Source organism: Corythoichthys intestinalis, chromosome 7, assembly GCF_030265065.1.
Source record: "Corythoichthys intestinalis isolate RoL2023-P3 chromosome 7, ASM3026506v1, whole genome shotgun sequence".
Classification (NCBI taxonomy): domain Eukaryota; kingdom Metazoa; phylum Chordata; class Actinopteri; order Syngnathiformes; family Syngnathidae; genus Corythoichthys; species Corythoichthys intestinalis.
Genome location: NC_080401.1, coordinates 52,440,467 through 52,462,343, shown reverse-complemented (window position 1 = coordinate 52,462,343; position 21,877 = coordinate 52,440,467). Strand labels below are relative to the sequence as shown.

The window sequence follows — 21,877 nt, the reverse complement described above, 5'->3', positions numbered from 1 at the left end:
AGCGCGAAAATACATGAGTGGGTCGTGCAGCGCATGCATTAATTGCGTTAAATATTTTAACTAGGGCTGTCAAATGATTAAAGTTTTTAATCAAGTTAATTACAGCTTAAAAATTAATTAATCGTAATTAATCGCAATTCAAACCATCTATAAAATATGCCATATTTTTCTGTAAATTATTTTTGGAATGGAAAGACAAGACAAGATGGATATATACATTCAACATACGGTACATAAGTACTGTATTTGTTTATTATAACAATAAATCAACAAGATGGCATTAACATTATTAACATTCTGTTAAAGCGATCCATGGATAGAAAGATTTGTAGTTCTTAAAAGAAAAATTTTAGTACAATTTATAGAAATTTTATATTAAAACCCCTCTTAATGTTTTCGTTTTAATGAAATTTGTAAAATTTTCAATCAAAAAATAAACTAGTAGCCCGCCATTGTTGATGTCAATAATTACTTACACAATGCTCATGGGTGGCTGAAGCCTATAAAATCAGTCGCACCCAAGCGCCAGCAGAGGGCGGCAAAACTCCATAAAACACAATTAACAAGTGGTGTTTCACTGTACCATCATTTAAATCTGTCTGAGCGGGTAATCTGCGTTAATTGCGTCAAATATTTTAATGTGATTAATTAAAAAAATTAATTAACGCCCGTTAACGCGATAATTTTGACAGCCCTAATGTTAACGTGATACATTTTTTAAAAAATTAATTACGGCCGTTATTAGGATAAATTTGATATCACCTACCTTAAGCCTAAACTAAAGACTCTGGAAGAGTGAAACATATTATGTCTGTAACGTTAAATACAATTAGAAAACGATTTAATTAAAAAAAAAAAATAAATAAATAAAAAAACATTTAAAAAGGCATGGCCGATATTTTTTTACCAATTCCGATACTTTGAAAATGACGTGATCGGACCCGATCGATCGGGATCTCTACTCCGGTGCGAATTATATATGGTTGTTTTCTCTTCGTTGGGCATTTTATGGCTGGTGCGACTTATAGTCCGAAAAAATACGGTAATTCACTCACCGCCTCTGACAGCGATGGACGTCCAATTCAGTTAAACTGGGATGCTCATATCCCAATGAACCAAAGTTCATTCGCCCCCTCACAGTAAAAATGAATTGGAAGTCTAGCGCCGTCAATGGCAGCCTATGATATTACAGCGTCACCTGTTGAGTGGACGCCTCCTCCGCATTCCGTCTGTCCTATTGCATTCCAAATCACTTCATCTTCATTAATCGTAGGATTTCCAGCGTTCCGACGCACGCAACGACCGTCTTACACATCCATCGCGCTGACAAGCTTGCTAATGACTCCACCAGGTGTCCTTAGAAGTTTCTGGCACCAACGCCGCCTGAAACGCGGCCAGCCTTTCGCGGTCGGCTCGCTCGACACGCGGGACCGCTGGTGTTTTCTTGACAAAGTACCCCCCACCCCCGCCAAAAAATCAATACTTTGAAAGACAACTGTTTTCAGTCACCAATGTGGTCACTGAATGAATTCAAACTTCGAGTTAAAATTCCCACCACTACCATCATTTTTCATGTTTTCAATCTGAAATGAATTTTAGCTCCAATTTGATCCAGAAACAGCCTCAGCGTACACAAGGAAACAATGGAGCGGCTCCAGCTTGCACAACAGAACCTAAAATAATTTCTGCTTAGAGCAGCAAGCAGTGTTTTTTGACAATTGTCTCGTGTAGAAATTCTGGCTCGGTCCAACTTTTTGACCGTCTGCGTACTGGCTCGAAGCTTGAGGTTGGCTATTGTTGACTGGTGACAGATGCCAAACTTCAAAAATAACTTTCAGAAACCACGTGGGAAACATATCTACTGCTTTACTACTTAAATCTTTGGCTGCCATTGACAGGATTAGAAGTCCAGTCCATTTTGACTGGGATTGGATTGGACTTCTATTTAGTGTTGCACCAATACCAATACTGTACTAGTATGGTAATGGGCCAATATACTGTGTACAGTAGTATGAAAAAATATCTGAACCTTTTGGAATTCCTTACATTTCTGGATGAAATCACCATCAAATGTGATCTGATTTTTGTCAAAATCAAACAGATGAAAATACAGTGTCTGCTTTAACTAAAACCACCCAAACATTTATAGGTTTTCATATTTTAATGAGGATAATGTGCAAACAATGACAGAATGTGGAAAAATAAGTAAGTAAACCCTCTGCATAGGAGACTTAGAGCAGAAATGTGAAGTAATTTCATAACATGGAAAATAGGGTCACAATTAAAGTAATTAAACATTGTCCAACAAATAAAGCATGAAAAAATATAAGTTATATGTTGTTTATTTGACAAAATAATCGCGTTTCCGAAGTTCGAGCCTGAAAGGGGACGAACCCGGAAGTGATAAGTCACACCGAGAACAGCGATGGCAGCGCTCCATATGGCCGCCATACAAAGCCCTTCAAACAATGATCCAAACAGCGATACAAGCGATAGATCGAGCGCAAGGGAGGGGATCCAAGTTTTTGAAGAGTTGGAGGAAGAAGAGGAGGTTGGAATTTCATGTTGGACCTAACATGTATTAGCCAGACGCTAATTCAGGATGCAAACAATGTGCCTAGACTACCTGACATTGAAAAGAGACAAGACCCATCGAGATTACAAGATTGGTAAGATATAGGCTGTTATTATTTTCATGATTTGAAGATGCAGGCATTTGCACATAATTTTATGTTTTTTTTTCTATCTGATGACATTGTTTAAAAAAATAATAATCAGACTTCATGTTCATTTTGGCAGATCTGGCAGCTCTCGTGCATATAAAATAATATAAAAACATTGGGGGGAAAGAAGGAGATGAGCCGTTGATGGCTTTCTCCACCTTATTGTGGCAACAATAAGGAAACAAAATAATAGTGGACTGCCGCCACATTCGACCGCGAAGTTTTGCTTCTCGCGCATCTTTCTCTCGCCTCCTACTACTCACAGCTCTCCAGTCCCAGCGTCTCTTAAACGGATCGTGCATAGTGTCTTGTTATGAGCTTTTTGTTGACAAAGGTATCGAACACACGACGTGCAGACAACTTTGTTTCTTTATTAACACATGGAGCTAACAGTACGAACACAGCTTGGGGCTCTCGGCAGGAAGTGGAATCTCATGGCGTGAAGAAATGTAGTTTTTTCACACAAGCGAACAGATTACAAAGCACCACTTCAGTCTAGTCCCGAGACTACATTTCCCATGATTCACTGCGTGACTTGAGCCGCTCGCTGATTCGCTGTGAGATTGACTCAATGCCAACAAGCTAGTTGTAACCTGTCAGTGGCTCTCGTGAAAGAAATGCCGAACCGTACAAATGCAATGCAATGCTTGAAGCATGAAGGTGGAAATACATAATACAAATACAAATAAATGTGCACAAACTCAACGGCGGTGTGTGTCTCTTACGGCAACGTGACCGTGAATTACCGCGACGCCGACTCGCTTACTTGCACATCCACACCCCTTTCTCGATTGACAGTGGATTAACCCTTTCGGACAAGATCATAGATGAAGCACAATTTAAACATGCTTAACCTAGCGAACGCAACAAGAACTATGATCGGGGATTGCCACGAGTTAGCTTTTGGCTAACGTCGCTAGCTTCTACGGTTCATTCCACAACAGTTGACAGCTCTGCTTTGACAAAGTCATAAGTCATCGATCCAAAAATCACACTTACTTTTTGGCAAATCCTTGATCATAAGCAGACCGGTTAAGGAAGCAGGCATCTTCGAAGTGTTTGTAGCAGAGCACATTACTCGATGATGGCGTGAAATTCATTCGCTTCGTGCGAATGAAAGATGTCCATTTACGTGCCCTGCTATCCTTTGGCCACTCAAACAACTTTTCGTTAGAGTGAAAACAAAACATCGCCACACACCGCCGTAGCATCTTACCGAGAAACAATGCAACAAACAATACTGTTCTATGGCGGACTTCCCTCGCACTTCTAGGTGTGACCTAATTTCCGAAGATTGCCGAAGAAAAGCATTTTTGTTGTCAAGGGCGTTGCTATGGGTTAAACAAAGAATCTGGAATTGTTGCGTTAAAAAAAAAAAAAAAACGAAAATATGCTTATAATTGTTTAGCCATTGATATTATTCAAAAACATTGTTTGCCAACCTTACTTCACATTTCCGCTTTAAAGAGCATTTGAAACCAATTTTACCAAACAATTTAAGTCAGGTGTCTACCCAATCACTGATGAGTGGTTTAAAGCTGCCCTGCCCACTATAAAACACACACCTGGTAAAAATTTTCTTGATGAGAAGCATTGTCTAATGTTTATATTTGTGTGTCTGTTGTAACAGGCGGAAAGTGGATTTGACATTTATTTTAATCTCCTCAAGTTGGCAGGAAAATAACGCTTTCTAAACGTTTAAATAGTCTACATATTTTTATGATCATTATAAATGCATTTACACAACAAAATAACGCTGGAAAAGTTTGTTAAATATATTTCTCGTGTGAGACCAAAGCGCCACATTCATTTACATTCAGCGAAGCCGACACAGGTTTCCGTATCTTCAACAATCAATTTGAATCCTATCCATATCCCACTCCTACCCCAGTTGTTTTCTTTTCAGTTCCCCTGTCTTTAGTTTGTTTTTCACTCCTATAGCTGCTCCATATCGAAAAGGAAATACCAGGATACGGGATGAATACGGGATGATTGAAAAGAGAGCCAAGCCACTGCGTTCGCTCTGTTTTATCCAAGTTATTCTATTTAACATCCATACATCGTTTTAGTATAAATATATGAATATATATTTATTTTTAAAAACGTTAGCGAGAGAGAAGTCGGCCCAAGTCGCTCCAGAGTATAAGACGCACCCTCTGCCATACTATGAAAAAAACTGCGACTTATAGTCCGAAAAATACGGTACTTCGTTTAAGTATTTTCTTAAGGCATTTTTATGACGTTCTGCCTGTATGCATCTAAAAACAAGCTGAAAGCGCACGGTAGTAATTTGGGTGTCAAATTCACCTCTTGTAGCACATCTCGCTGGTGTAGCACAGTTTGGCAGAACTTCTGTTTTGTCATCCTCTCGTCTCATCTCATCCTGTCTTTCCAGTTCATTTTGCTTTTGCTGCTCGTTTGATGAAATATCGACAGTGCTGTCATGCTCCTTAAAGTGATCCTCTAACTTAAATACATGTAGGCTCTAATAAACCACAATTGTTCTCTTGTACTAAAATATGTTGTTAGAAACACATAAAATGTTAAATCAATGGCAATATTTTATAATATTTAGTCCATATTTTGACCGTTAGTTGGCGCCATGGTTTGCGGGCTCGCAGTGATGACGTCATTGGTATCTTGAGCAATTGCTTATTGCTGCCTAAACTTGCGAAGTAAAATGACACGATATGCTGCTTTTGGATGCAATTTCCAGTCAAATGGAAACAAGGGGAGTGAAGTGAGTGGTCAAGGTGGAATTATTATTTTTACTGAATAAATGTGCACAAGTGGAAGCTTCGCCCTCTTTTTGGTCCCTGTATGCACGCATCCTACCCACCACGCATTACAACTAGCGCCCGAACATTTTTCCTGGATCCTCAGTCAAGTAAGGGATCCGTCTATTTTCTGGATCCGACGGTCCCACCGCGTCTGCAATATTGGTTTCGGATCTGTCCATTTTTTTGATTCGTCGGTCCCACAGCGGCTTTTCGGATCAGTCTATTTTGTGGAATCGACGGCCTAATCGCGGCTGCGAAATTGCCATGGTATCGGTCTAATTCCTGGATCTTCGAGTGAGTAAAAAAAAAAACGCAGATTTGGATTACTATTGCTATCTTTTTTTTTTGACTATTCTTCGTGGGAGTTTTCCCCAAATCATACTAAATAATTAAAGCACTATGGCACGCTACAGTGACGACCGTGACTCTGACGTGGACCTTACAACAATGTTGGGAGTTCGTCAGGGAACGCGTGTTTGCGTACTGCTGAGCTCCCGAGTGAAAAGTGGTCAAGGTGGAAATATTATTTTTTGTGAATAAATGTGCATAAGTGGAAGCTTCTCCCCTTTTTGGTACTTTTATACACGTATCCTAGCTACCACGCGTTACAATGTACAAGACATGGATTACACAAGGTGTGCTGTTTGGCCTGTACTGTAAGCACACGACAGCTCTGGATGCTAACAATCAACAAAATTATATTGGGATAAGTTTGAAAACGCAATATGTTTACCTTGAATATCTGCTAATAAAACCGGACAGCATACACTCTCGCTCCCAACCGGACTTCCCAACAGGACTCTCTCGCATCACCAGTTTTGCCCAACTTTTGTCTTATCGGGTATTTGCTGCACGCATTTTTCCCTGAAGCTCGTCTTGTGAACGACCGACAGTGCTGTCCTGCTCTTCACATTTCAGATCTGGTTCAAATAGGAAGGGTAGAACTGACGATATGTTGGGAAAGCTAACGAGTGACGCGCTGGGATTTCCGCAACGGGACCAGTGACGTCACGCACTGCGACGTAACAAGAATGGCGACCTATCACTTAAAATAATTTTACAAACTTTATTAAAACAAAAACTTTAAGAGGGGTTTTAATATCAAATTATTTTAACTCATACTAACATGTATCTTTTAAGAATTACTTGTCTTAAAAACAGAGGATCCCTTTAATGTTCCGCACGGGTTTAAATTGAAAGGGTAGAACTGATGTTTATGTCGCTAAAGTCATACTCTGGAAGCCCGGCAGCGTAACCATGTAACGTCAACGCCCTGCGACGTCAACAACAATGGCGACCTACAAGTTAAACTAATTTTACAAATTGTATAAAAACGAAAACAACAAGAGGGTTATTCTCACTCATGATAACGTTTAACGCCTTTTAAGAACTACAAGTCTTTCTATCCTTGGTGTGGATCCCTTTAAGCAGTGTGAGCAAGCCATAGTAGCGATTTTTTTTTCATTAAAGTGAGTATGCTGTAATTTTGTACTGAAAAGAAAAAAAAATATGGTGGTATCGGTGCATCAGCTGATATCACACACCCTGGTAGGGGAATCGGTATCGGGAGCCAAAAAATTGTATCGGTGCAAGACTACATTTATTGCCGTCTATAGCACTGACATGATCTATTTTTAACTAGCAGTGTCCAACCTGTAAAAACGTCCTGGCTGAGCCCCGTTGTGCAGCCTTCCTTGTTGCTGTAAAGATGCTGAGTATGACCCGAGTTCTGGAGATGCTGCACGGACAGACAGTCGCTCAGAACATCCTGCTCCAGGTGAGGACACGCTCGCAGCTGTAAAACACACACACAAAAACAACTTTTTGATACATGAATATGACAATCGGCATAAAACACTCGGAATCATTGTAGAAACTCAGCGATTGAAGAAATGATTAGGAGTATTAGTAGAAATACTAATGTTTTGTTGGAGATTGTGCTGTTATATTTAAAGTAGGGCTGTCAAAATTATCGCGTTAACGGGCGTTAATTAATTTTTAAAAATTAATCACGTTAAAATATTTGACACAATTAACGCAGATGCCCCGCTCAGACAGATTTAAATGACAGTAGAGTGAAATGCCCACTTGTTAATTGTGTTTCATGGAGTTTTGCCGCCCTCTGCTGGCGCTTGGGTGCGACTGATTTTATAGGCTTCAGCACCCATGAGCATTGTGTAAGTAATTATTGACATCAACAATGGCGGGCAACTAGTTTGTTTTTTTGATTGAAAATTTTACAAATTTCATTAAAACGAAAACATTAAGAGGGGTTTTAATATAAAATTTCTATAAATTGTACTAACATTTTTCTTTTAAGAACTACAAGTCTTTCTATCCATGGATTGCTTTAACAGAATGTTAATAATGTTAATGCCATCTTGTTGATTTATTGTTATAATAAACAAATGCAGTCCTTATTTACCGTATGTTGAATGTATATATCCATCTTGTGTCTTATCTTTCATTTCAACAATTTATTTTACAGAATATATACAAAATTTACAGAAAAATATGGCATATTTTATAGATGGTTTGAATTGTGATTAATTACAATTAATTTTGAAGCTGTAACTAGCTCGATTAAAAATTTTAATCGTTTGACAGCCCTAATTAAAAGATATATATACTGTATATTAAAAAAAGGCATGGCCGATATTTTTTTGCCGATTCCGATACTTTGAAAATGACGTGATCGGACCCGATCGATCGGCATCTCTAGTTCAAACACATATTCCCACAAAAACTGGCTAAATATACCTTTAAACTAAATTACGAATGCATTTAAAAAAAAAACATTAGCACAAACAAAAACCTAGCTTATGCTGGTCTTAACAGGGAGCAGCTGGATTTGGCCATGAAAAATGAGGCAGACTAGAGGGCAGTGTATCCACCCAAATCAATACAACTAAATGAGAACACTTTCAAAAACAAACCATTACAACGCCACTTTAATTAAACGAATACTCGAAGCAGCAAAATTTAATTCCAATTTTTCTAATCGAATACTCGAGTTAATCGATTAATCGTTGCAGCACTACTTGAGTTTATTAACTCATGTTCACTATGGACAAAAAGAAAGTGATGTTGAAAAGAGGAATATAAGGAAAGAAGAAGGTTTTTTTGTACATAATATTTTTTAATATTTTACTGACTACCAAAGCACTTATTAGATGAATACTATACAGGCAGTTAATGAGTTAACTGCAGAGCAGAAACAAATGGAGTAGAGGCCTGTAAACCCCCAAAATAAAACAAAACAAGATGAGTGCAACAGCTGCCTTTTGTTGTATACACTAGCGGTATCCACTGTTTAACATGCAGTCATAAAAAGTATATATTTGAGTAACCGAGATGCTTCACTGTTTGTTGAACAGCCACAGGCTCTCGAGGAAGACGTGCAAACGGCCGCAAACGTGCAACCATTTGAGATTTTTTTTCACGTGCGTTGCCATATTCCATGTTGTTCTCATTGTCAGCGAGCTCCCACAAGCAAACAATCAGTCTATACTTTCCAGCCAATACTATAAACAAATATTGTTTGTAAAGTCTCGTGTGTGCTGTAAAGCTCACATTGTTGCGAGGCAGCTAATAAAACACACAATCGGCGAGCCGCCGTGTGGTGCGCAACGGGAGAGTTTTCTCACGACAATTTGGTAGGCTTGTGGATCAAAATTTGTGTCAGTTGTAGCAATTATGTCATCACACGAACCTAATAAAAAATTTTGTTTTGGTGTCTAAATGATAAAAAATTTCACTTGGCAGCACGTATGGAAAATAGGGTTGCTACAAGCGATTATTTTGACGGACGACTAAGACGAAGTGTAAATCATCAATTTAGTGGTGTTAACGTATCGATTCTTTGAATGACGACCCGATATTTGCCGATATTCTGCTGCTAATTTGCCATGATTCAATTTCGTTTTGATTAACTCATTCACTCCCAGCCATTTTCACCAGAGCAAGGCCCTTTGCTACCGGCCGTTTTACTGGATTTTGACTGACTTTGCAAGGCCCACAGAAAATTCTGTTCTATTGCTACATAGAAAGATTAGACTCTCTTCTTTCAGCAGGAAAAAAAAGTTAGTTCATATCTTTTTCCATTCCTCAGAAATCAGCATTACAAAAAATAGCTTAGTTTAAGTAATTTTCCAATTTCTGATGAAAAAACAGAGAAATTGAGCTTTTTGTAAAAGCATACATTTCAAGCATAACTTTGACTTTAATACAGCTATTTTTTGCTTTTGTGACAACCCGAACATCTGAATAATGTTTTCCTTCTACAAAATAACATAAACAACAAGACAAAAAGAGCTTTTGATAGCAAATTAACAATTTAGTTACACATAACTAAACTATTGAACTGAGAGATGGCGCTGTTGTGGCTGTGACAGCCGGGGTAAACTTTCCCCTCATCGCCGTCGTTCTCATCAAGATGGATTTTTTTGGAGTCTTTCTTTTGTGGTGGCCACTGCCTCGTGGCGGAGTTCGCCTGGGGAACTTGTGTGGGGCATGTTGTGTTTCTGGAGGGAAACTGGTTTGGCCGTGCGCGTTTCCGGCTGAGTTGCGGGACACTGGAGGGTAGCAGGGGACACGAGCAGCCGAGCACAGGCGGCGCTGGCTCTGCTCGGCAAGCAGCACGCACTCATCGGCATCGTCCGCTGCACTGGTGGTCCCGGTCGTTCTGCTCTGTCGTCCAGCGCCTGGCATCCCCGGCGTCCTCCCGGTCTTCCTGCTCTGACTTTCCGTCCCTGGCCTCCTGGTCATCTATTCGGTCGTCTTCCGCCGGCGCCCCGGCCGTGCGGCTCAACCGTTCGTTTCGTTGAATCGGGTTGCGGGTCTTACCAAATGCGCTACTGCCCTCCAGTGGCTGGTTTTATTGCTTTAAAATGAATTTTCAGCAATGTGCTTTGGAGCTAAGTTGCATCAGAACCTAGAGATGTCTCTTGTGAAAAAAAAACGTAAAAGACTTTGGGACACTGAAACAATTCAAAATAGAACATATTTAAACATTTCTGAGCAAGAACCAAAGATTGAAAATGTGGAAATTTGCTAGAGACAACCGTCAAATGGGGAGCGGAGTTTCAATTTGCCCCACTAAAGACGCTAATTGTACAACAGAGCCCCCACTGGTGTCTTGCCAATGTAGTTACCCCCTTCAAAAATTGTGCCCCCTGGCCGCGGGAGCGCACACACACACATTAGTTATGAGTTACGTCGACTTAGAATTAATTGAAGCCAGAAAAGAACTACCGTTATATATTTTGGACATTGATGTTTATTAAACTGGAGAAACTCCATAGAGGACTTGAATTACAGTAATAACTGTTATAGGTCATCCTACGAGTAAAACAGTGAAACATTGCCTTTTTTATGTTCAGTATGTTACAAGACAGAGAAAAAGTTTTTTTTTTTGGATGAATGTGCCATGTTTGAAAACCTCGTAGATAACTACATCACCAAAACACGCAAATCAAGCAAATCAGTGCAGCGCAGTGGCTCCGCCCAGGGGATAAAATTTTTGACTGGGGTAACTACATTGGCACGACACCGGTGGGCGTACCATATTCAATGGATGACAATCTTGGCGAAAAGTACTGTATACAGTGGGGCAAATAAGTATTTAGTCAACCACGAATTGTGCAAGTTCTCCCACTTGAAAATATTACAGAGGCCTGGAATTGTCAACATGGGTAAACCTCAACCATGAGAGACAGAATGAGGAAAAAAAAAACAGAAAATCACATTGTTTGATTTTTAAAGAATTATTTATTTGCAAATCATGGTGGAAAATAAGTATTTGGTCAATACCAGAAGTTCATCTCAATACTTTTTTATGTACCCTTTGTTGGGAATAACGGAGGCCAAACGTTTTCTGTAACTCTTCACGAGCTTTTCACACACTGTTGCTGGTATTTTGGCCCATTCCTCCATGCAGATCTCCTCCAGAGCAGTGATGTTTTGAGGCTGTTGTTGGGCAATACGGACTTTCAACTCCCTCCACAGATTTTCTATGGGATTAAGATCTGGAGACTGGCTAGGCCACTCCAGGACCCTGAAATGCTTCTTGCGAAGCCACTCCTTTGTTGCCCTGGCTGTGTGTTTGGGATCATTGTCATGCTGAAAGACCCAGCCACGTCTCATCTTCAATGCCCTTGCTGATGGAAGGAGATTTTCACTCCAAATCTCTCAATACATGGCCCCATTCATTCTTTCCTTTACACAGATCAGTCGTCCTGGTCCCTTTGCAGAAAAACAGCCCCAAAGCATGATGCTTAAAAAAGTTCTATTTTGGTTTCATCTGACCATAACACATTCTCCCAGTCCTCTTCTGGATCATCCAAATGCTATCTAGTGAACCACAGACGGGCCTGGACGTGTACTGGCTTCAGCAGGGGGACACATCTGGCAGTGCAGGATTTGAGTCCCTGGCGGCGCATTGTGTTACTGATAGTAGCCTTTGTTACTGTGGTCCCAGCTCTCTGTAGGTCATTCACTAGGTCCCCCGTGTGGTTCTGGAATTTTTGCTCACCGTTCTTGTTATCATTTTGACGCCAGCAGGAGAGCAGGACAATGATCCCACAAACACAGCCAGGGCAACAAAGGAGTGGCTTCGTGAGAAGCATTTCAAAGTCCTGGAGTGGCCAAGCCAGTCTCCAGTTCTCAACCCCATACATAATCTGTGGAGGGAGTTGAAAGTCCGTGTTGCCCGACGACAGCCCAAAAACATCACTGCTCTAGAGGAGATCTGCATGGAGGAATGGGCCAAAATACCAGCAACAGTGTGTGAAAAGCTTGTGAAGAGAAAACGTTTGGCCTCCGTTATTGCCAACAAAGGGTACATAACAAAGTATTGAGATGAACCTTTGGTATAGACCAAATACTTATTTTCCACCATGATTTGCAAATAAATTCTTTAAAAATCAAACAATGTGATTTTCTGTTGTTTTTTTTTTTTTTTTCACATTCTGTCTCTCATGGTTGAGGTTTACTCATGTTGACAATTACAGGCCTCTCTAATATTTTCAAGTGGGAGAACTTGCACAATTATTGGTTGACTAAATACTTATTTGCCCCACTGCAGCCTGGAATTTGGAATTCCCCTCAAAAATGATGGGAAACAAAAAAACTCTCATTTTCAACTTATTATTATAAATATTCTTGTAAGTTAATTTTATTGCTGACACTACGTTTCGGGGGCATCAACATGCTGTGCCCCTCCTACACCAAAAGTCAAACTCAAAATTGGCGTTGTCTTTGTTCAGCAATTATTCGCTACCTGCCTCTCCCAGTCAAAATGGATTGGACGTCTATCGCTGTCAGTGGCAGCCAATATGTCGAATGGATTCGACCTTAGAACCTCAGGAAACATGCCAACCACCACTCCACTCTCTCGCCTTGTCAGCTTTAAAATTCAGTTTTTCCCCCTAATTTCTACCCTCAAATCATGATGCTAACTTAATGTGATATGTTTAAAATGAACAAAATGTGCCGCAATACACGACAAGGTCAACTTAAAAGATGTTTTCATTCGTTGCCGTCAATCCAAACCTCCCAATCAGGCGCGTGTGTCAATCATCTCATTGCTAAGAACTGAATTCACTCTTTTTTTTACAACCACCCTCATCACAAATTCAACGCTCGCTGTTGTTTATCTCGAAGTCAACGCGTACACAAGCCGCGGCCACTCCTGGGAACGGTCCCCGAGAAACATTTATCAGGCGTAATTGGCGCCAAAAAACGCGCGGGTCTATGAGCGCGCTCCAAAAGCGCAGTTAGGAGCGCTCGTGTTTGACATTTGTCCATAACATCTGGGCCACAAGGGGATGGCGCATTACGGCTTATTAACGACGCTACGAGCGCACATGTGTTTCCCTTTACGAGCCCGCGGCTAACGGAACACATCACGCGGCCCGCCGCTATCCACAACAATGAGTCCATTCTCTCTTATTTACTCATTTCCAGTCAGGGAGAAGAATGGGCCTTTGACCGTGAACACAATGAATTGCGCTCCAACCTGATCTATTGTGGACGAAATGAAAGTCAGGCCCGAGCTCCAGCCAAATTACTCGAACTAAACTGTGATAATGCACAAAATGCAATGTTTGACTTGTTTAAGGTTACGCGGGCGGGCAGGAAACCAAGCATATGTACTGGAAATTGCACTGCACCGAAGGCGGGCAAAAAACAAAAAATAAACGGATGGACCAGGTCACAAAGTTATATGAGGTTACACACACAAAAAAGTTAAAATGCACATATTAAAGAGCCCCAGTGATGAACAATTAATCATAGGCAGAGTTTGACTTTTGTTGGAAGGATGTTGATGACCCCGAAACACAGTGTCAGAAAGAATTTACTTACAAGATCAGTGTCATCTTTGTTAACGATGACGATAACGAAAATACTTCGTCAACGAACATTTTTTTTCTATGACGATGACGAGCTAAAAACGTCTTGGGAGACTTAAAACTACAGTCCCTGTCAAAAGTCTTGTCGCTTATCCATTTTGTAGAAGCAATCGATAATAACCTGACTTTTAATTAGAGCTGAAACGAATACTCGAGCAACTCGAGTAACTCGAGTTTAAAAACTGATCCGAGTAATTTTATTCACCTCGAGTAATCGTTTATTTTGACAGCTCTAAGCATCACGTTTTGCTCGGACTACTTTTAATGCGGGACAACGCGCTGATGTCACGTGCATACAGGAAGAAGCAAAAAAAAAAAAAAAACTTACTGCAGCCGACAGCCGCTCCAAACGACGCCGACGTTGCTAAATACTAGCCCGCACTATGCTACGTTGGTAGCAGGTAGCGTCTGATGAGTCTCATAGAGATCACATGTATGTTGAACTAGATGGAAATTGACAGACTCGGGCGCGTCTGGGCAGCGTTCGTAAACAGCCGCCATCTTAAAGCAGTAGAGCGCTAAGCGCTAATAAAGAGCGCTAAGCGCTAATAAATAAGACTAACCTTACTTTCACTAGCTCAAGTAACGTTAGCCCTGCGGAGGGCTAGGTTTCTATTAAATATGACCACTTTCGATGCGTGGCTAACGCGTCTTACACACAGGCTTTAACATAACATAGCGTAGTGGAGTGATGAGGGTGTAAAATAAAAACTCAATCATGCTAACTATCAATTTCAGCTCAGTAGTCATTGCTGGATAAAACACCAAGTAGCACTGGTCCCTAATGTGCTCCAATACAGCCTGTATCATACATTTATTTTTAACACTGCAAAACTCAAAATCCTATCAGGACTTACAGTTTAGATATATATATATATATATATATATATATATATATATATATACAGTGGTACCTCTACATACGAAGTTAATCCGTTCCAGGACCTTGTTTGTAAGTCGAAATGGTCGTATGTCGAGCAGGATTTTCCCATAGGAATACATTATAATTCCATTAATTCGTTCCACAGCCCAAAAACCTGCACTAAATCCTTAAAAAATACTGCTGGTACTATTACAAATGGCAATTACATATAGCAAAACAAATAAATAATAAATAAAAATCGGATTAATAATATAATAATAATAATAATTCCTGTAATAGTGTAACAAAACGGGTTCTAATAAGGCGGACGTTTTTTTCTGTACCTGAAGGCACCGCGGGGCTCACGTGACAAAGAGGGAGGGGAGCGGGTGAGAGTTTACTTTCGCTTTCAATGCTTTCTGGAGAACATCGTCAATTGCGGCAGACAGCAGGCGTTTTGTGTTGAATCAGTTGTGAAAGAAATGATGAAAACGTGGCGAAGCTGGCAATTTCTCTGGAGATGTTACCACAATAAGAATTGTCAGCTTAACTTATAAAGACTGGCGAACGATGGTCGGAGGAGGACCGTGGAGATGTATTGTTGAGCCATTTCACCCCACGCTCATATTTTTCTGTCATTTGCACCTTCATTTAGAAGGTAAGCGTCAACTTTTTCCCTGTTTCACCACCTGTACCAACCTTTTCTGAAACCTGTGTTGATTTGTCACACAAGAAAATCCGCCGTGCATTCGTCTGCGGTGCTGCCATTGTCGTCGTATTTCGAGCATGTCGTCGGATGTAGAAACAAATGGCGAGTCAAATTTTATGTCGGATGTCGAAAAGTTCGTGTGTCGAAGCGATCGTATGTAGAGGTACCACTGTATAAGTATATATATATATATATATATATATATATATATATATATATATATTTGTTTTATCCGATTACTCGACTAATTGATAGAATTTTCAGTCGATTACTCGATTACTAAAATATTCGATAGCTGCAGCCCTACTTTTAATTATTCAATTGGTTTCAGAAATGGCTCATATGAAAGCTAAGACCCCCCCAAATGGTGTTGAATGTACAAAAATATATTTGTTTCACTGAAAAAAGATTTATCATTTAATGAAGACATAAAGGTCAAATTTTGGCAAGACAAAAGTTTTGTCGCCCACAGAAAGTAGGGTGAAAATTGAACAAAACAGTTGTGGCAAAATCATGGTCTGGGGTTACATCCAGTATGGGGGTGTGCGGAAGATCTGCAGGGTGAAGGGCAACATAAATAGTCTGAAGACTCTGAAATATCAACAAATTTTAGCTGCCTCTTACATTCCTAACCATAAAAAGGGAAAAATTCTGCAGCAGGATGTTGCTCCATTGCATACTTCAATCAAGATCCTCCAAGACTGGCCAGCCCAGTCACCAGACATGAACATCATTGAGCATGTCTGGGGTAGGATGAAAGAGGAAGCATGGAAGACGAAACCCAAGAATGTTGATGAACTCTGGGAGGCATGCAAGACTGCTTTCTTTGATGTTCCTGATGACTTCATCAATAAATTGTATGAATCCTTGCCGAACCGCATGGATGCAGTCCTTCAAGCCCATGGAAGTCATACAAAATATTAATTTTGGATCTCACAGCACCACTACTTAATTCGCTTATGTTATGTAACATATTTTTGTATTTGTAGTACATTTTTTGTTCAATTTTCACACTACTTTCTGTAGGCGACAAAGCTTTTGTCTTGCCAAAATTTGACCTTTATGTCTTCATTAAATGATAAATCTTTTTTCAGTGAATCAAATATATTTTTGTACATTCAACATCATTTGGGAGGGTCTTCGCTTTAACATGAGCCATTTCTGAAACCAATTGAATTATTAAAAGTCAGGTTATTAGCAATTGTTTCTACAAAATTGATAAGTGACAAGACGTTTGTCAGGGACTATAGTGTTGTTTTCGTCAATGATGACTATCACGAAAATATTTTGTCAGCATACAATTTTTTTCATGACGATGACGAGACAATAACGAGCTAAAAACTTGTTTTGGGAGACTAAAACATAACGAGACTAATGCCAGTTTTCGTCTGACGAGATGACAACGAGACAAAAATGCATGCATCGTAGCACTGTCTGGTTGTGTCGCTCATGTGAAGTGCTGCGGCTCTCCAGTCTCCAGGCTTGCACACACAGTTAGAGTTGTTTTATGTTTGCCAGAGAGAATATGCAATGTTGCTTTTGCCTCGAAAGGTCTATGCTGAGTGATCATTACACGCTAAATGTAACTCATAGCGTTAACATAGCATTCACGTTTAATGCTATGCTATGCTCATGGGGTAAATGGACTTTTTTAAAGGTAGACTGAAAACTCTTTGAGTGTCATAATTATTGCTGATTCTTAGGGCTCCAAATACTTATAAACCCCAGTAAATTATAAATAAATTATTGAAAAATCATACAATGGGACTACCGGATTGTTTTTAAGACTATGTCTCTAAAAGTGGAAATGCATGTATGATTGAATTTCACATCTGTGTGTGAACTTGCAAAATCACTCGGGGTGCAAATACTTCTGCTCCTCACAATATAGTATAAGTGTGTATATACTGTATATACTTACTGTATATACAATGTAAAAACATTAATTAAACAAATATTAAGCAACGTTTCGCCGTATCAGTTTGTAAATGTGCCTTTTTGTAGTGTCTACATACGATTTCTTAGCAAACTCTGATTCAATATGTGTCCTCATTTGCCATACGTTGACACATGTCACAATGAATCCATGTGGGTCAATATATCAATTGTTAAGCACAATTGAACGTAATTCGATCAAAATGCAAAATGATCATATTTTCGGTATGCTGTTTTGTAAAAACAAATGAACATAAAAACTTGCCACACACATCAAAACTAATTTGTATTTTTTATTGCTTTAGGTCAATTGTAAAGGATTGTGTTAAATGTCTTCATAATTTTGTATTCCTTCAATCGAAGGCCTTTGAATCGTACAATATCGTATCATTGTCCAAAGAGTCGATGATGTATTATATCATCATGAAATATTTGCCACCCCCTCGCCACCCCATTCATATTTTTCTAGATCCGCCCCTGCCGCCATTTAGTCCCCAGCGACATAGTTCAGCCTTAGTTAGCCAACAATAAAAAAATATCTTACCTTTCTACGCACCTGTTGTTCTTTGGCCGAGTGGATCTTGACGTGCTTGCGGAGGGAGCTCGGATCCGTGTATCGCTTGGTGCAGCCGGGGATCTGACACGCGTATGGTTTCTGTAAGGAGGCACAGAGTAGTTCTCTTTAGACAGCGGAGGGAATAAAGCGGGACGGGGGGAATGCCGGTGGGATCAAAGTGGAAGGAAGTTAGATTTGTAGGAGAATGAAAGGTTTGAAGTCTTACCTTATAGCTGAGAAGAAGACAGGAAATGTGAAGGAAAAGGAAGAAGGGAAACAAGATCATTTATTAAAATAAGACAGACTACAGTTTATTTAACATAAGCATCAATTCTGATTATGCCTGATTATTATGTAGCACTGTATCCTGTAGTATATTTGAGAATTCATTTATAAAAATAACTTTGATTTTTTTATCTTTTTAACAAAATTGAGTTGAAAAGGCTTCAGTACAACATAACAACAGAAAATATGATTCTGTGTCAAAATAACGGATTTATATCGATTTTTGTCATATTCTCTATTGATTTTGAATAGAGCTGCAGCAATTGATTATTTGGTAGTCAATTAATCGATTAACTAGTTAGCTCCAATAATCGAGTAATCAGATAAGGAACATAAAAAAATAAAATACCTGAGCTAAGCCTCAAACGGTATGTATAAATAAATAAGGATCTAAATAGAACAAAAGAACAATTGGCTAACTTACACAGGATAAGTCCGCTAGCTTAAATGCTGTAAAATGCTAACTTTTTTGTTGTTGTAAAAACATAACAAATGGGTTAAATACATATTCCCCTCAAAAAACAGCTAATATACCTACAGTGCTGGCCAAAAGTATTGGCACCCTTGCGGTTCTGTTAGATGATACTCAATTTCTCCCAGAAAATGATTGCAATTACAAATGCTTTGGTAGTAATATCTTCATTTATTTTGCTTGCAATGAAAAAAAATACAAATGAAAAAAAAAAAAAAAAAATTAAATCATTATTATTTTGCACAAAACTCCAAAAATCGGCCGGACAAAAGTATTGGCACCCTTTGAAAAATCATGTGATGCTTCCCTAATTTGTGTTATTAACAGCACCTGCTACTTACCTGTGACACATAACAGGTGGTGGCAATAACTAAATCACACTTGCAGCCAGTTAAAATGGATTAAAGTTGACTCAACCTCTATCCTGTGCCCTTGTGTGTACCGCATTGAGCATGGAGAAAAGAAAAAAGACCAAAAAACTGTTTGAGGACTTGAGAAGCAAAATTGTGAGGAAGCATGGGCAAGCTCAAGGATACAAGTCCATCTTCAAAGACCTGAATGTTCCTGTGTCTACCGTGCACAGTGTCATCAATAAGTGTAAAGCCCATAGCACTGTAGCTAACCTCCCTAGATGTGGATGGAAACGAAAAATTGACGAGAGATTTCAATGAAAGATTGTGCGGATGGTGGATAAAGAACCTTGACTAACATCCAAACAAGTTCAAGCTGTCCTGCAGTCCGAGGGTACAACAGTGTCAACCCGTACTATCCGTCAGCGTCTGAATGAAAAGGGACTCTTAAAAACTTAAAGACTTAAAAAAGCCAGGCTGCAGTTTGCCAAAAATTACCTGAGAAAGCCAAAAACATTTTGGAAGAATGTTCTCTGGTCAGATGAGACAAAAGTAGATCTTCAGAGAAAAGGCATCAACATACAAAAAACGAGGCCTTCAAAGAAAACACGGTCCCCACAGTAAACATGGCGGAGATTCCCTTATGTTTTTGGGTTGCTTTGCTTCCTCTGGCACTGGACTGCTTGACCTTGTGACATGCATTATATAGTCTGAAGACTACCAACACATTTTGCAGCATGATGTACGGCCCAGTGTGAGAAAGCTGGGTCTCCCTCAGAGGCCATGAGTCTTCCAGAAGGACAATGACCCAAAACACACTTCAAAAAGCACTAGAAAATGGTTTGAGAGAAAGCACTGGAGATTTATAAAGTGGCCAGCAATGAGTCCAGACCTGAATCCCATAGAACACCTGTGGAGAGATCTGAAAAGAAGGCACCCTTCAAATCTCAGAGACCTGGAGCAGTTGGCCAAAGAAGAATGGTCTGAAATTCCAGCAGAGCATTGTAAGAAACTCAATGATGGACACCGGAAGCGGTTGTTCGCAGTAATTTTGTCTAAAGGTTGTGCTACCAAGTATTAGGCTGAGGGTGCCAACACCTCTGTCCGGCCCATTTTTGGAGTTTTGTGCAAAATGATAGTGTTTAATTTTTTGTTTTCATTGTCTTTTGTGTTTTTTCATTGCAAGCAAAATAAATGAAGATACTAACTACCAAATCATTTGTAATATCAATCATTTGCAGGGAGAAACTGAGCATTATCTGACAGAATTGCAGGGGTGCCAATACTTTTGGCCAGCACTGTATAAACTAAATTACGAATGCAATTAATAAAAAAAAAAAAAAAAAAAAAAAACATTAGTTCAAACAAAAACTTAATGTGAGTCTTACAGGGAGCAGCTGGATTCAGCAATTTGAAATGAGTTCTGTCATATTCACTGTTGCCACTAGAGGGCGCTGTATCCACCCAAATCAATAAAGCTAAATGCAAATACTTTCAAAACAAACCATTACAATGCCACTTTAATTAAAAGACTAGTCGAAGCAGCAAAATGGAATTTGAATCTTTTTTTCTAATCGAATTACTCGAGTTAATCGATTAATCCAGTGGTTCTTAACCTGGGTTTAATCGAATCCCAGGGGTTCCGTGAGTAAGTCTAAGGGCTTCGGCGAAGGTAAAAAAAAAAAAAAAAAAAAAGCTGAGCCCTATTTTCGCACGCTGATTAACATAAGTGGAGTGTAAGGGGGAGCCAGCCCCCCCGGTGGCCAAAAAGTGTCATTGCATGTAATTGACTTTGACTAAAAGTTGTAAAACAATAACGCAAACAACAAATGAATAAAATGAATAAAAAAATGATATTTTTATAATGGGTTGAAAAAAAAATTCAAACAGATCATGTGACCAGCACCTTACACGGTCATTTATTTAAAATAAATAAATGATACATTTTCCATTTTTCAAATGATTTTTATCTTTGTTTGAAAATATTTTTTGGGATTGAAGCAACTTTTTGGGGGATTGAATGATTTAGACACAAATGTCAATGCTTCAATGCTTCAATTAAAAAAAAAAAAAAAAAAAAAAAAAAAAAAAAAAATTGCTTACAAATGCAGTTTTTTAAAATTTCAAATGTATTTTTGCATTCAAACACATTTGTTGATCCAATAATGAAGACACAAACCTACCTCCATATGGCTCCACCCCGGGGATACAATTTTTGACTGGGGCAACAACATTGGCATGACACCGGTAGGCATACCATATTCAATGGATGACGGTCTTGGAGAAAAGTTTAGCTGTCCTAAGCAGCCTGATTTAGAATTCCCCTCAAGAATAATGGGAAACAAAAAAATGCTCATTTTCAACCTATTATTATCAATATTCTTGTACGTTAATTTTATTGCTGACACTGCGTTTTCGGGTCATTAACATGTTGTGCCCCCCCGGCCCAAAACTCAAACTCCACCTATGATTCAGGCAAGGCTTTTTAGTAGGGCTGTCAAAATTATCGTGTTAACGGGCGGTAATTAATTTTTTAAATTAATCACGTTAAAATATTTTGACGCATTTAACGCACATGCCCCGCTCAAACAGATTAAAATGACAGCACAGTGTAATGTCCACTTGTTACATGTGTTTTTTGGTGTTTTGTCGCCCTCTGCTGGCGCTTGGGTGCGACTGATTTTATGGGTTTCAGCACCATGAGCATTGTGTAATTATTGACATCAACAATGGCGAGCAACTAGTTTATTTGTTGATTGAAAATTTTACAAATTTTATTAAAACGAAAACATTA

General features: G+C 39.3%; 1 protein-coding gene across 2 annotated transcripts in view; it reads right to left on the bottom strand.

Annotated features, from left to right (window-relative positions):
* The window catches only part of LOC130918806 (zinc finger protein GLIS1), a 283,378-nt gene that overhangs the window by 41,837 nt on the left and 219,664 nt on the right, over positions 1-21,877 (bottom strand). For both annotated transcript variants that reach the window (XM_057840888.1, XM_057840889.1), the window contains exons 5-6: positions 17,965-18,075; positions 7,157-7,298 (exon numbers count right to left, since the gene is read on the bottom strand). In XM_057840888.1, coding sequence (XP_057696871.1) covers positions 7,157-7,298; positions 17,965-18,075 — 253 coding nt within the window. The remainder of the gene's footprint in view (positions 1-7,156; positions 7,299-17,964; positions 18,076-21,877) is intronic.